Below are 14,622 nucleotides of genomic sequence, written 5' to 3' on the forward strand. Positions count from 1 at the left end.
GAACTCATTCACTAATTACTGAAGTAAGAAACTGTTGGGTTTTTGTAACACCTTCATTTTTTTCTTAAATCACTGATAATTTATGTTTCTAAACCCCGACTTGTAATCCTTATTTATACCAATAATAAAAGGTTTTTACAGTGCGTTAATTATCATATCCCCCATTCAGAGAGGAGAAACATAAACAAGGGAGGAAAAGAGTTACAAAGAAATCACGAATGATTTAGAGATTTGAAGTCAGGATTTGTGCTTATTAAGATGAGGACCAGGATATTAGGATGTCTAGCCAAACTACAAAGGTGCTCATTAAGGAGGAAGAGACTTGAAAACTAATGAAAATAATCCTCTTTTGGGGGGTGCAGGCTGGCAAATTAGATTCTGAGAAGTGCTCTTAAATCTAAAAGGCTCTGTCATTATAATAGAGCGATGCTGTGTTTGTATGCTATGTTCCCACATGAGCTCATCTGTTCCCAGTGAAAATACCAAGCCAGTTGTAATTTGACAGCTACGTTGTCATGGTTGCTAACTGAATAAGTAATGTGCTCTTTGTGGGCTCTTGCTCTGGCAGCTCGCCGAAGCTCATTTGAATTGAAACTATATCAGGGAAGAGGGAGAGAAGAAGAAGGAATTAGAGAGAGAAAGGAGGAATACAAATTGGAGGTTTTTGATACTGTGAGGCGGTGACAAAGAGGATGAGACGACAGAAGGTAGATCAAAAGGAAAATAAAGATTAAGAAAGGACGAGAAGGGGTTAGAAACAGTTACGTAACAAAGACAGATATATTGGGACGGGTTGGAGGTAGATTATGTCCTTCTCATATCATTTGTTCGCCTGTTTAAAGATACAGTATGAGGAGGACGAGTAGAACATGTGTGCTGAAGATGAAGAAAGAAAACCAATTACTTACTTTTGTGGAAATAATGAATTCTCTAGTCTCCGTACAAAAAAGGACAGATTGCAACTGGACCCAATTTGAAAATAGATTTAATTATCCTCCGATGCTGAATTCACAATTTCAGCTATAAGTCTGTGTATGTGCCCTAAATGTAAAGCACAGTCAGTTGTATGTAATTGAATTGAGCTGCAAAGGAGCAGAGAGGAGGACATGAGACGAGGGGATTAAAATGATAAATGGTACAGACAGCGGCTTTGACAGGAAGCAGCGTCTTACCATGCAACATTCAACCTCTGTCAGGGGTCCACACACACACACACACACACACACACACACACACACGTAGAGGGAGCGTAGCTAACAGGGATATTGCCCGGTCATGTTCATCCCACTAGAGGCTGAGTGTAGGTTGTTAATTGAGTTCATTAAAACACTAATACATAGTGTGTAATGGTGTGTGTGTTTGTGCTTGTGAGTTGTTTTATTAAGTGATTTTCAGAGCAAACTGCTAAATAACCACGTAACACTTCTGAAGAACTTTAAACTTTCATAATGAATCTGTGTGAAACAAACAACAGGTACAATAAACAGGCTATTGAATAGCTTTTGATTGTTTTAATAGGCCTAGTTAGTAGCATGATTACTTCCTGTCTTAAATATTACAGCTGATTACTCGCTGTCAAATCAGTCTATCAATCCATCATGCTGTAGCCTTTGCCTCAGTGCTTTTTTTTTATAAATCATCATTAAAAGATAAGATCAATCATTAGAGGCGATGACACGGAGCAGCAGTAGTCTGAGTAATGCTGAAGAAACTGATATGAAAATGGCGTTCTTCAAGTCATGATCTGAATGTGGTTATCAACAACCCTAATCACCAGAATAATGTTAGCGAAGTAAGTTCCTGCAAAACCACAGATAAGTTCAAACTGGAGGTTTCTTTGCCACAACTGTGATTATGCTCTGGTTAAGTTTAAGGCACAAAAGCCACTTGGTTAGGGTCAGAAAAACATCGTGGTTTGTGGGCTTAAAATACCATTTTTGGTCACAGCAGTCATGGATGGAGATTGTCTGACTTCCTGTGAAACATAGCCGGCTTTGGTCGCTACAAAAAAATGCTGGAAATGTCCGCTGATAAATGGAAAATGTCTTATGTGTCTTCTTACGAAAACAGACCGCGTCTTATGTATTCTCGCTGGCCAAACACTTTGTACTTTGACTCAATAAACAGTCAGAATTGTGAAGAAATCCTCTGTTTTACTGCTCTTTAAGTATCTGCAAACATTTCAGCCGGTGCCTAACCCAGAGCAGGGCAAGGCCAGATAAGGAGGCCTGAATTGCTGTCCTATCTCCCCCTGAAGATGTACTAGTTCAAGATAATATAAAAACACCTGCTGTTGACTCCACTAAAATGGCTAGAATTGTCTCCAGGTGTGACTCTAACTCCGGTCATGTGTTTGGGCATCCTTGTCGGCTAATAACGCCACAAACCTTCCCCTCTACCTTCTGCTGCTGCGACAAGCAGCTAATAAGCAGATAATGTGAACTGCCACGTTTAGTACATGTCAGCCTGGGACGTATCTGTGGTTTGCAGCAACGTTAACTGCTAACATTATATCCTGGTGACTGGGCTGCACAGTGTCTGGCAGAAATATTCTCACCTTGTTATAATGGAAAATCACAGGACGTACTTGTTGTGATGGCCTTAGAGAGCTGCATGAATTTGATCTAATGTGTGAGCTTCCTTTCATAATAAACACGGGATTAACAGTATCTGACAGGAAGATTTTCAGCTTTCAGGATTCATTCCCTCTTATATAATGCACAGATTTAGGCAGAAAATCAAGGGACTTACCTGTTGGGATGAATTTAACCATAAGGATGGATTTACTGCTGATATATTAATGGACATCAGTTTTAAGTCAAACAGAAATCTTAAGATAGAAGAAAAAACATGAGGTTGCTCCCTGTATGATAGGACAGTCATTTAGCTGTTTTATGCTAAAATGGCTTAAAATGAAGCAATTTTATTGGCTGTATGGAAACAATTAATCCATCGACGTGGACAGAGAACCAACTGCATCACCCAAAATGTGATTTATAGCAGAAAAAACATGTGATTTTATTTCAGTTGGACTTTGAGGACTTGTGTTTTGTTTGGTTGTTGCTCTTCTTGCCTTCATCTCTGCTGCTTCAATGACAGACAGGAAGCCACAATGCCCAGTTGTGCCTGTTTCCTACGATGGAGTCATGAAGTTTGATGAAAGTCCTCGTGGCAGAAATTTGCATGCTTTGTGTGTGTGTGTGTGTGTGTGTGTGTGACTGAGCTATAAGCTCCATGCCGTTACTCAAGTGAGGGGAACAAATGACCAATGAACTGATGTGGACCCACAATGCACTGCACTATAATGGAAGGCAATAGCATGAATAACCGAACTGTTCCCCCGTGGAAAATTTGATCACGGCCTTTCTCTTTCTTTTCGCTTTCTCTCCCTCTCTCTTTGATCCCAGCAGTGAGTTGAGGCTCGACAGTGAATCTCAATTACTGACACACACCATAAAGAAAAGGGATAAAGGAAGAAAAAGGGAACGGAGAGAGACAGGGATAATGAGACGATAGAGGAACTGGACGTATATTTTCATTTAGTGATGCCACTGTAACTACTGAACAGTGTGAAAGTAATTACATACAATGAAAGCACCAAAACTTCTAGATATTAACTGAACACAAAGGTTGATGCTAGAGTTGTAAATTATGCATCGCTGATTTAAATCATTTCATTCCATTAAACTATTCCCCTATACCTACAAGATTACCAACACTTGATTGGCCCGCTTCAATCTCTTTAACTGTCTTGTTACTTTAAAGTCTGTTTTAGCATTTGCACTCTGGACTCCTTGGAAAAGCAGTATTGATACTAAGCGTGATATCCCAGTGAAATAAAATATCAGTATGTCCCGTTCTAACACCGCTGTTGGTCGTTGTCTTGTGGTGTTTCCAGAGGAACAGCCGAAGGAAGAGGTGGAGGAAGAGGAGCCGCTGGCGGGAAAAGATGAAGAGGAGAGGCGCATCGCCGAGATGGGCCGCCCCATGCTGGGAGACCACGTCAAACTGGAGGTCATCATAGAGGAGTCGTACGAGTTCAAGGTAAGGCAGGGGAGTGTGCTTGTGGTCAGATGAAGGAAAAACTCAGATCTGATTGGACAATAATCAGTCCGGCAGAGATGGCAAGAGCATGTGTTTTAATTAACTAATTTATGGTTTGTCTGAGCACAGGCATGTATCTGTGTCGACATTTGCTCCTAACTCTGGTTAGGATTGGGTACAAAAACCACTTGGTTAGGATTAGGAGAACATCATGGTTTGGCTTAAAATACCTATTTCGGTCACCACAAACATGGCTGGAAAATGTCCCGAGGTCTCCTCCAAAACACCCACTTCTGTCGCCACAGACACAACACGACCTCTCATGATAAATATCCTGTTTTCATCGCCACAAACATGACTAGAAATGTCGCCAGCTCTCTTTTAAAATAGCCCGTGGTGTCATGCTTAGAAATGCCACAGACTCAAAATGCAGTCGCCCCTGTGGCAGCCTCATCTGCTTCATCATATCAGCACACTTACGATCATTCCTGAAATATCATGCAAAACTTATTGTAATTGCAGTGGGAACCTGAATATTTATGATAGTGAAGACACACATATATACACACAAACAACACATAAATTACCTCGCTCACATTTTATAACCACATGTTCGTAAACCTTTCCAACACGAACAGGAAATTGTGTTATCATTGTATGTTCATCCTTTCCTTGCTCTCCTTCTCCCACGCAGACTCTTAAGACAAGCGTGGATGTAATTACCATGTCTGTGTGTATGTGTGTGTGTGTGTGTGTGTGTGTGTGCGTGTACGTACTAATGCATGTTCTCTGCTGCCGCTCCACCTACACGCTCTCTCTAGACGGACAGTTAATAACACCCAGTAATAGCTCACCACTTGACAGGTTGCTATACTTTGTCAAGTGTACATTGTGTGTGTGTGTGCAGGTGTGTGTGTTTGTGAGCTGGATCCTATAGTTATCTGAAGTGCTGCCGGTAGTGTTAGGTAGTGGAGTACAACAGCGAGAGAGTGTCTGACATAACAGCTCAGAGAATAGAGAAAAGCTGCATTATCAGAAAGTTTACTTAGAAGTTGAAAAGTCAGTTTAATTCACACAGTAACTCCACGAAAAGAAATTTAAAGTATCGATAACAAACAAGGTGTTTGACAGCTGTAGAGATTGAACATTGTTTGTGGAGTCTGTTTTCTGACTTATTTCAAATCTCACCACGAACTCTGGCTCTCTCTGTTGTTTGAAGTGGAGTTGTAAAGGAAAGGAGCACAGTGTCGCGTCTGAACCTCAGTTCACGGAGCTCAGGGCGAATTGGCGTCAACCATTGTCTCTGTAACATTCACTTCACATTCAGTCTGAGTGCACCTTTTCTCCACCAACTCGAGTTCTGGCAGGCGGAGGCACATAAGAGAGGAGTGAGTCCAGACAGAGAGGGAAAAGAAGTTGGTTTCCTTTTGAGTGACTTTAAAGAAAGATTTTTGGGTCGTGCAAGTATCTTAAAATTGACTATTTTTTATCTAAGCTGCAATTATTAATCAACAAATGCACTTGAATTTGCAGTATTCTATAAAAAGCTTTTTAAATCCATTCCTCCTCCTCATCAATATGCTTTAAAAATGTTATTTTCAGAGAGAAATGACTAAAATGTCAATAATATGAGTGAGAAGGAGAGATACTCTGGATGGGGAGAGAGGAAAAAAAGCGAGTGCAATGAATTATGGGTCTAGCATCAGGTCTATGGTCATTTGTTGCCCCCAGCTGGGTCACCACTGGGGTTTATAGCACATACATACTCGTGACAGTTTCACATGTGTGCACACAGATACACGAGCATATATGTGTTTCACCCCAGTTCAGCTGACACGACAGTGATCCGAGAGAGGGAACGAGGGAAAAAAGCAGTAGATGTACAAATAACAGCGTTACGCAGAATGACAAAGTCGATGTTACAAAACCCTTTTGCCAAGTGCGGTTAAAGTAAACACTCCACATACAATAGGCGGAGTAACGCTGATTGTGTGTGTGCATGTGTGTGCGCACAGCAGCACAGAGGCACTATTTACACCCCTGAGCTTCATTCAACACAATTAGCATCCCGGTTTCTTTCTGAAGTGGAGAGAAAAAGAGAGAGCAATCCCCACCGCTGTGCTAATTAGTGTGTGATGTGTGTGTGTGTGTGTCTGTTGAGGGGGTTGTATCAGTGTGCATGACTGTTTGTGTGACATGTAATCCACAATATCTCTATTTGAATGAACGGGTTTGAATATTTCACTCATTATCTTCTTAACATTATCATATTCTTATCATATTCTTATCATTATCATGTTAAATGAATGTTTGACCCAGTTGGTACACAGTGTATATGTGACACTGAGAGGAATAAGATGATTTCTTTCACCCTAAAGGCCCAGACACACCAATCCAACATCAGAGAGCGAGTAGCTGATGAAAGCTGACTGTTCTATCGCCTCACGTCGCATGTGAGGGCAGGTCACAAACTTAAAAAATGAGGTGAACTGCTCTGCACAGGAAGCGATCCATTTCCCCCGTGGTTATTCTCCTTTACACTGCAGTCAATCCGCAAGGACGTTATAATTATACGTGGACACAGCCATGGAGGCGAAGTCCCTTTCATTTCTATGAAAGCTGCTCAGCGGCGCATGAAGCCAAAATGACTCGACTGTCTCCTGCATTGTGCGGCCCGTAGAGCTTCTGCCGCCGACCGAGCCGGCTAACTTCCGCCCGGCTAACGTGGTTGGTGATAAAATAATTTAATCGGCTCTTCTAGACTTTCCAAATGTTATTGGACCGAATGGATCAAATTATGGCAATGTCAAACGAGTCATTTTGCGGGAGATGTGACACAAAATGTATCCACCATTTTACAGATGCTTCTGTCACAATGTTAAAAGTCTTTTTGGGCCACAGTGCATCACGTTTACACGGTTTGGCCACTACGAAAACTGGCTTCGAAGCCTGGCGCTCGTCCTGGGGGCCTGTCAATCAGGGCTTTTGATGTGTCACACTAATAATTCCCACCACCAAACAAATGCTTGAATGGCAAAAAACTGGGGTTCCCTGGAAGAATTTTAAACGATTTTTGCCTCTGTATATACTATCATACAATATAGTATGTATAATATGTATAAATGTGATGTAATAAATAGATATATAAGATATACCCGGAGACAAACAGTGTGAAGCGGTAGCTGCGATGTTGTCAGTGGTGGATGATGATGGCAGAGACAACAACAGTGTGACATTCTGCTCCTAATAAACCCCTTTTTTCCTGTCCATCATGGCCCCATTGAAAGAAATGTTGTCACTGACTGCTCCATGAGTCTGTCACTCCTTTCACCGTCTTCTGCCAGCAGAAATTCTGAAAACATTTGTGTTTGCTCTGACAGAACGGTGCCAGTCTCCTGTTTCGTGAAGCAATCGGCAACAAAAGCGACAGATTTCTCGCGCCGACGAAATGTCAAATGGCAAATTCTTGCGAAATGAATCATTTCATGATGTTAACGCTCAGTGAACCAGCTGGTGACTCTCATCTAACCCTCGTTATTTCTCTGTCCTCTGGCAGAACACAGTGGACAAGCTGATAAAGAAGACCAACCTGGCTCTGCTGGTGGGGACCAACAGCTGGAGGGACCAGTTCATAGAAGCCATCACTGTGAGCGCAGGTAAGGCCGGCCCAGAGATGTGTGTATCGATTTGTGAAGAGGCAGATGTGTGTGTTAGTGTGTGGCATTCAAAGTTTTTCATATGAACAGCTGCCGTTTTTACTGATGAGCTCTGTGTGCGATCAATACGACCAAACATCAGAAATCTCGTGTGTGTATGTGTGGTTTTCTACTTTCATGATGCCGATTGCATCGAATAATGGCTGACTGTCAATAAAATGAAGTGGGGTGATTTCATGGTCCCGTGGAGTCAAGTGTGTGCATGTGTGCGTGTATTCGTTATGGTTACTGGAAAATGAAGTGGCCCTGTTTGATGATTTGGGCAGACAAACACTGACCAGATGGGAGATTATGTTGAGAGCAATCGTGGAAAGCGATTGTGTGTTTTCAGCCTCCACGAGGACAGAAAAGTAAGAACGTGGATGCGTGTTTATGTGGGAAAGAGAGGGGAATATTCAACACTAATATCTTGTCACTGTCAAGATCTGCTTTAAGCCACAGTAATGTTAATTTCCCATGAAGAGGGATAAAGAGAGCATACATGTGGGAGATAAGGAGACCTGCTGTGAGAGAGGGAGACCATGTATTATGCAGAGAGAGAGAGAGAACCTGCAATGACAAACATGCTCAGTGGGAAGATAGGATACATAAAGAGAAATAAAATGCATGTTAGACAAAGTAGGAAGCTATTAAAAAGGGAGAACAAGAGATTTAGGGATTTCATGCAACAGGTAAACTGAAACCAAGAAAAGGAGACCAGAGAGAAAACAGGTTGAATGAACAGAAAATAGAGAAAAGAAAAAAGAAGCAGCTATTTTTTTCTGTTTGACTGCAGAATCTGCACAGTTCACTGGTTAGTAGTGGTAACTTGCCCTCTGGAGGCAGGAAAGCATCACTGCAGCTCATTAATGGAAAAGGAGACACAGAAAGACACACTTTGAGTATCAGCTGTGGTGTTTCTGCCTCAGATTCACCAGTCGATCCAACAGTGATGAGCTGGATTTCTTGTCAGTCACTCTGTCTGGATGTATTGTGGATATTCTCTGGATTTAACCTGCAAAAGAGCTTAAAACCAGCTGTTTAGAGCAGCAGATTAAAGCTTTTGTAACATTTACTTATTTACAAATTGGTTGTAACCAGAAGGTGTAGCTCCATAATTTGTAAATAAGCACAAATCTCTTGCCAAGAGTTGGATAAGAAGATTAAATCCACTCTCATAACTCATAATAAGATAATAACTCTGCAGCCAGCAGCTGGTTAGTTTAGCTTAGCATAAAGACTGGGAACATGGGATCACAGCTAGCCTGGCTCTGTCTCTGTCTCTTGTGTTGTTGTCAGCTTCAGTTTGCCAGGCAACTGCAATGTGTTGGTTTTACATGTAGGTGTCTGTGCAGATTCAACAATACATGTTAATCAGTGAGCCTTTGGAGCTGCTGATGGCTGGGTTTTGTTTCCATTATTGGATAAAGCTAGCTGTTGATGTTATGCTAAGCTAAATTAACCGTCAGCCAGCTGTCATACATTTACCAGACAGATATGAAAGTAGTATCATCATCTTCTACATCGTACTGTTTGTAATGAGCTGAACGTATATCAAAATGAATACTAAAGGCGCGTGGCCCTATTCACATCCCATTTCCTCGGGGTAATTTTGGTTCCTGTCTGCTGCTGTTGCACATGGGACGGTTTTTAGTGTAACAGGGAGTCTGTGCTGAACCCCAAAAGGGCAAAGATGTGTGTGCATTTGCACTGATCAAAGGTTATTTAAGACAAAAATGTAGCTTGCTTATTTCTCACAGCTCCGACTAAGTACATCAAGAAATTAAGGTCACACTTTAAAGAACTGCAAAGAGGTAGAATAGCAAATTGAAGTTAAAATGGAGCATAATGTTCATTCCGCTTTTGTTTGGTGTTTATTTTATATGAAAATATTGCAGATTATCACCGTGAATGCACAGTTGGGATAAAGCGAGCACCCAATTTGCTGCCGCTGCTGTCTTTGGAACCACGTTTTCTATTAGAGCATTGTTCGTCTAAGGCCAGCTCAATCACTGTTGTTTCTTCAAATAACTTCATCCTGTGTGTGTGTGTGTGTGTGTGTGTTGCCTCGTGTTTGTTCTTTAGTTAGCCAGCCTGTCAGCCCGCCTTTGTTGGTGAGCTGATGCCATTAATGAAAAGGCCTGTTTTCGCTCTCTTATCTGGGATTAGCTTGTCTAGGCTGACAGAGTGCTGTGTGCTTGTTTGTTTGTGTGTGTGTGTGTGTGTGTGTGTGTGTGTGTGTGTGTGTGTGTGTGTGTGTGTGTGTGTGTGTGTTTGCGTGCACAGAACCGGATCCTATGTGCATGCGTGTGTTACATAAAGTGCTGTAAAAAGGCAACAGGAACAGGACACACACACATATACAGCTTCATTAGACTGTGTTTACACAATGATTGATTATATCAGGGTTAGACCATGATATACCTGCAAACTGTAACCCATCAGCTGTAGCACACACACACACACACACAGAGGGAGTTGACAAGCAGAATCAGACACAAAACCAGATCACATTTTTTGTCAGGGCCTTTAAACCTGACGCTGATTGGATTTGGGGAGTTCAAAGTGCTTGAGAGTCGATTGGATGTTTACAGATCGAACCGGCAGCTTATTGGCTCGACAGACATCCAGCTGCAAAACAACTGATGAGAGCAGAAAGACACCGCTAGCACCTTTTTCTCTGCTCTCTGTGTTCGCTGAGAATGGGAACGGGAGCATAGAAAGAGAAGAGAGAGAGCACAATGAGATGATGAAAAAATAGATGGTAAAGATCAGGTGCGTGCTGACAACACAGATGGAAAGTGTTTATACAGTTGAGTTTAATATGAATATGCAGAATGTAATTACTTAACAACAACATGTAGAGATAGAAGTTTGTTTAGAGGTACGAGGAGCTGGAATGACTCTGAAATCTATTACATCTGTGATCATTACCACCAGCTCCCATTAGACTCATTCACACCCAGCCTGTTTGTAAGTGTTTATCTGAGCCCCAGAGTGTTTCCTCTTCTGGCTCAGAGAAATGTGCTTTTTCTCATTAAAAACACACTTAGAAACAAGTGTGTGACTGTGTGATGCTGTGTGATGCTCAGATTAAAGGATAAGTTCAACCCAGAAATGAAAATTCAATCATCATCTGCTCACTGGCATGCCGATGCAGTTCACTAAACATTTCTGGAGCTTCATAGCTAAAAAAAGAAATGGGGAAATCTTCATTGTTGCTGTGAAGCTAAAAGCGTTAGTGCACACCCTGTCTGAAGTGGGCACACAAGCTCAACTGTGCATCGGGAATTTAAATAACGTCTTTTTAAATCTAGTTTGGATCTCCGGCTTCAGGAGACTTGGATTGCGCTGGACGGAGCCTTTTTTGCGGAAATGCTGCAACGCTGTTTTGCCGTGAAGCTCCAGAAATGTTTTTGTAGACCATAAAACCGTACCCGCATTTCAATCAGCATGATTTTTTATATAAGGGTGGGAGTTATCCTTTAAGATGCGTGTTCATGTCTTCCTACTGGTATTGTACACCAACAAAGGGCTGAGATGACAGTCCAATTACGCCTACTTTAAGTAGGGATTGTGGTCAGATTGCAGACTAAGCCTTGTGTTCAATATACAGTACAGTAACTCCTCATGTCTGATTAATCAGCAAAGATAAGGCTGCATTAAGTGACTTTAGTTTATCCTTCACTAGTAAGACATTTCTTTTCACTTCCTTCTCTTCCCATTCACTGCCCCTCTTCCCTCGTCTCCCTCGCTCTCCCTCCATGCCTCCTTCACTTCATTACCAAACACAGGAGGAAGATCAAAGATTAATGATTTCTCCTGTGGAATATAAATGTGTTCAGCCCATGAGTGAGGTGTGAGGAGGAAATGAGGGGCCAGGTCGGGGTCAACTCCTCTGAGCTTGGATCCTGTTGTTTCCCTCTCATGGATGGATGGATGGATGGATGGATGGATGGATGGGAAGGTGGATGCTGGAGATAAGATAAAAAGGAGGTAGAGGAGAAAAAGACCAGAGTACCGACTTCATTTTCTGGTGTGACAGCAAAACATTAAATAAACTTGCTGCTGAAAGAGACAAAGAGACAACATAAGGAGAAAAGAGTATGGAAACATCTATTATAAAAGATCATACTTTATTAATGAATGACTTTCAACCTTGTAACGACACCTAAGGGAAATTAGCTAAAATGGCCCCAATTACTCCCATTACTGCCTGGGAGGTGGGTAAAAAAGGGTTTTGAATTCGGAAGGAAGAAAAGATTAGGATGAAGGACGATTAATCTCTTGACAAACTCGGACCAAAAGCTACTTAGGATCTCAAACATCTGTTCGAGGAGCTCTTGTGCTGTTGCAATGGAAACATGAACATGTGGACTTGACACACACTTTCTTTACAAACTGAGCGCACGTGTAGCCGCACACACACACACACTTACAAAATAAGCCCAAATTGAGACACGCTGTAACTTGGCAGCTCATCCCTTCAAACACACCCCGCTGGTTCAAGGGTTTTGAACAAGTCCAGAGCGTCTGTCACTGATGCTGTGGTGGATTTAATACACACTGATAAGCTAGCTTTGTCTAATCTCATCTCTCTCTATCTCTCCCTCTCTCTTTCTGGCTCTCACACTGACTCCCCCTCCCTCCCATCATCCGGCCTAACCCTCCCTTATCTCCTCTCAAACGTATTAGATTAAAATCAAGATTAAAATCACTTCAAATATTCCTTCTTCTTCTTCTTCTTGACTGAAGACATCTAGAACTTTTCATTGTCTCTATCAGCCTTACCCTCCGGCTGAAGCATCAGATCAAGGTCTCAAAGCTCGGAAGCCCTCCAGAAATTATTTTGGCCTCATATGTGGCGAAGAAATTATCTTTGCTTATCAGTTTATCAGTTAAATTAGGGGAGGATTGAAGATTTCGAACAGCTTTACTGCTAAAATGGCAGCCATGAAACAGCATTTAAAAATCAACCCAGATTTAACCCCCAGGTCACCACATCATAAGGGCAATGTGGAACTAACAGCACATATACAGCATGCACACACTCATGCACACATAATGGTGCCGAGAACATGACATTCATCTCAAAGCTAGAAACCTGCATTTAGCTATCCATTAAAGCTCTCTGAAATGTCAGCGTGCAGGTGCTGTGTCTGAGTGTGTGTCTGTGTGTGTGTGTGTGTGTGTACACTGGCCTGGCTAATGGAGAATTTTCCCACAGATAAGCTAACACAAATACACAGGGAGAGGTTGTGTGTGCATGAGATGTGCACATACCAGACGTGACAAGCCTTCCAAGACGCCATTTGGTGGCTTGAAAGGTTTGAATCCTTGATGCATTTGTTATCATTTACAATCCATTCATGAAGGTACCAGGAAGCTTCTGTTTCCATTGTGATTCCCTACAATATGTTCCTTGTAAAGATAAGGCTGTGTGTTGACAGGGTTGGGTGAGATCTAATCTAAATACTTTTGGATTAGCTTTTGATTACTAAATTAAAACAATGAAAATATGGCAGCTTTTAGTGAAAAAATGGACGCCGCCACAAACATTTGACTTCCACAAATATTAGTAAGACAAATAAAATGCAACAAACCCAACAGTTACGGAAACTCCAACATTAAAGGTGGTGTTGCTGAAGAAGTCCAGAAGTGTATTTATAAGTATGTCCGCCACAAGGTCGAGCACTTGAAACCCTGTTTATCAGACACGCTTTCAAGTTGCATTGACCTTCATGAAAAAAGTTTCATAATTACACAACTGACATATTTTAAAGGTAACTCATTCTTGTCAATGTAACTATAATCTAATTTAAAATGTTTCCAAATGCAATCTGGGCTGAGGCTGTTATTGGTTGCTGCAATCAGTCCTTCTACCATACCTTCTTGACTGTCTGTAAGTGACCACCAAACCATTCATAGCTTGGTGTCTTTAATGACTGATGTACATACAGTAGGTGATCAGGAAGCAGGTGCCAGGGCCGACTTCTTCACTTCACAGCACCAACAAACGTTTACTATCAGTTTGTAATGAATGAAAATAAACCTGAAACCATTCATTGTTTCTCAACCGTGACGGCGGGCTCTGCATATGAACTCCCCAGTTGATAGGAAGAAGGCGAGAGTGTGGGCTTACTGTGCAGGTGTGATTCCTTTGATGCAGAGCTCCTGACCCGAGGGTAAATTATTAAAGGTTGAGTGAAATTAAATAAAACATCATGGCTTTTTCACATTGCCATTGTGCATGAAAAGATGATCTGTTCTTCCATGAGTCCACGTCACAGAAGACTAGGCAGTGGAAGGCAAACAAAAATCATGCAAGTCTTTTTGTCGGGACGTCACGAAGCGTCACAGATGTTGTGTCAGTTGTCTTCCACTGATATTTGTTCTGGAAACAAAGCTTGCAACTTTGATACAGACAAGATCTGTTAAACCACGATCTTTCCCTAAACTTAGCCAAGCAGTTTGAGCTGCCAAATCATAACCAAGTTGGTAGGTGAGATGCGCAAAACATGGTCAACTTATTCTGGTTGAACTAGGCTGTCTGAATGAGAGCACGGCCACAAACAACAGGACAACAAGATGGCGGGGGGAAAAAATCAATGAAAAGGAAATCAGGTAAGAGAGAGGGAGGGACTGTGAGGACAGACAGAGAGGGAGAAAAGTGAAAGGAAGACAAAGAGATTGATGTGCAGCCACTCCACACTCCACTGCTTCCTAATTGCTAAGTCCATACTGCGTTATTCGTCACCTGCTGCTCTGTGTGTATGTAATTTATGGACTCATGTCTGTTAGTGTGTCCACACCCGAGGGGACTGTACGTAGGTATTGGCATTCAAGAGAAAGCAGTGAAAGGCGTAAATATAGACAAAGGGCT

General features: G+C 41.9%; 1 protein-coding gene across 15 annotated transcripts in view; it reads left to right on the plus strand.

Annotated features, from left to right (window-relative positions):
• slc8a1b (solute carrier family 8 member 1b) overlaps positions 1-14,622 on the plus strand; it is a 129,536-nt gene that overhangs the window by 103,122 nt on the left and 11,792 nt on the right. For 3 of the 15 annotated variants that reach the window (XM_073481943.1, XM_073481948.1, XM_073481946.1), the window contains exons 5-6: positions 3,899-4,044; positions 7,601-7,700. In XM_073481943.1, the coding sequence (XP_073338044.1) occupies positions 3,899-4,044; positions 7,601-7,700 (246 nt within the window). Of the gene's footprint in view, positions 1-320; positions 357-1,682; positions 1,691-2,918; positions 2,933-3,803; positions 3,821-3,898; positions 4,045-7,600; positions 7,701-14,622 lie in introns of all 15 variants that reach the window. The other 12 variants (XM_073481950.1, XM_073481952.1, XM_073481945.1 and 9 more) reach the window with 9 other exon arrangements.

The sequence above is a fragment of the Pagrus major genome, chromosome 15, assembly GCF_040436345.1.
Source record: "Pagrus major chromosome 15, Pma_NU_1.0".
Lineage (NCBI taxonomy): Eukaryota > Metazoa > Chordata > Actinopteri > Spariformes > Sparidae > Pagrus > Pagrus major.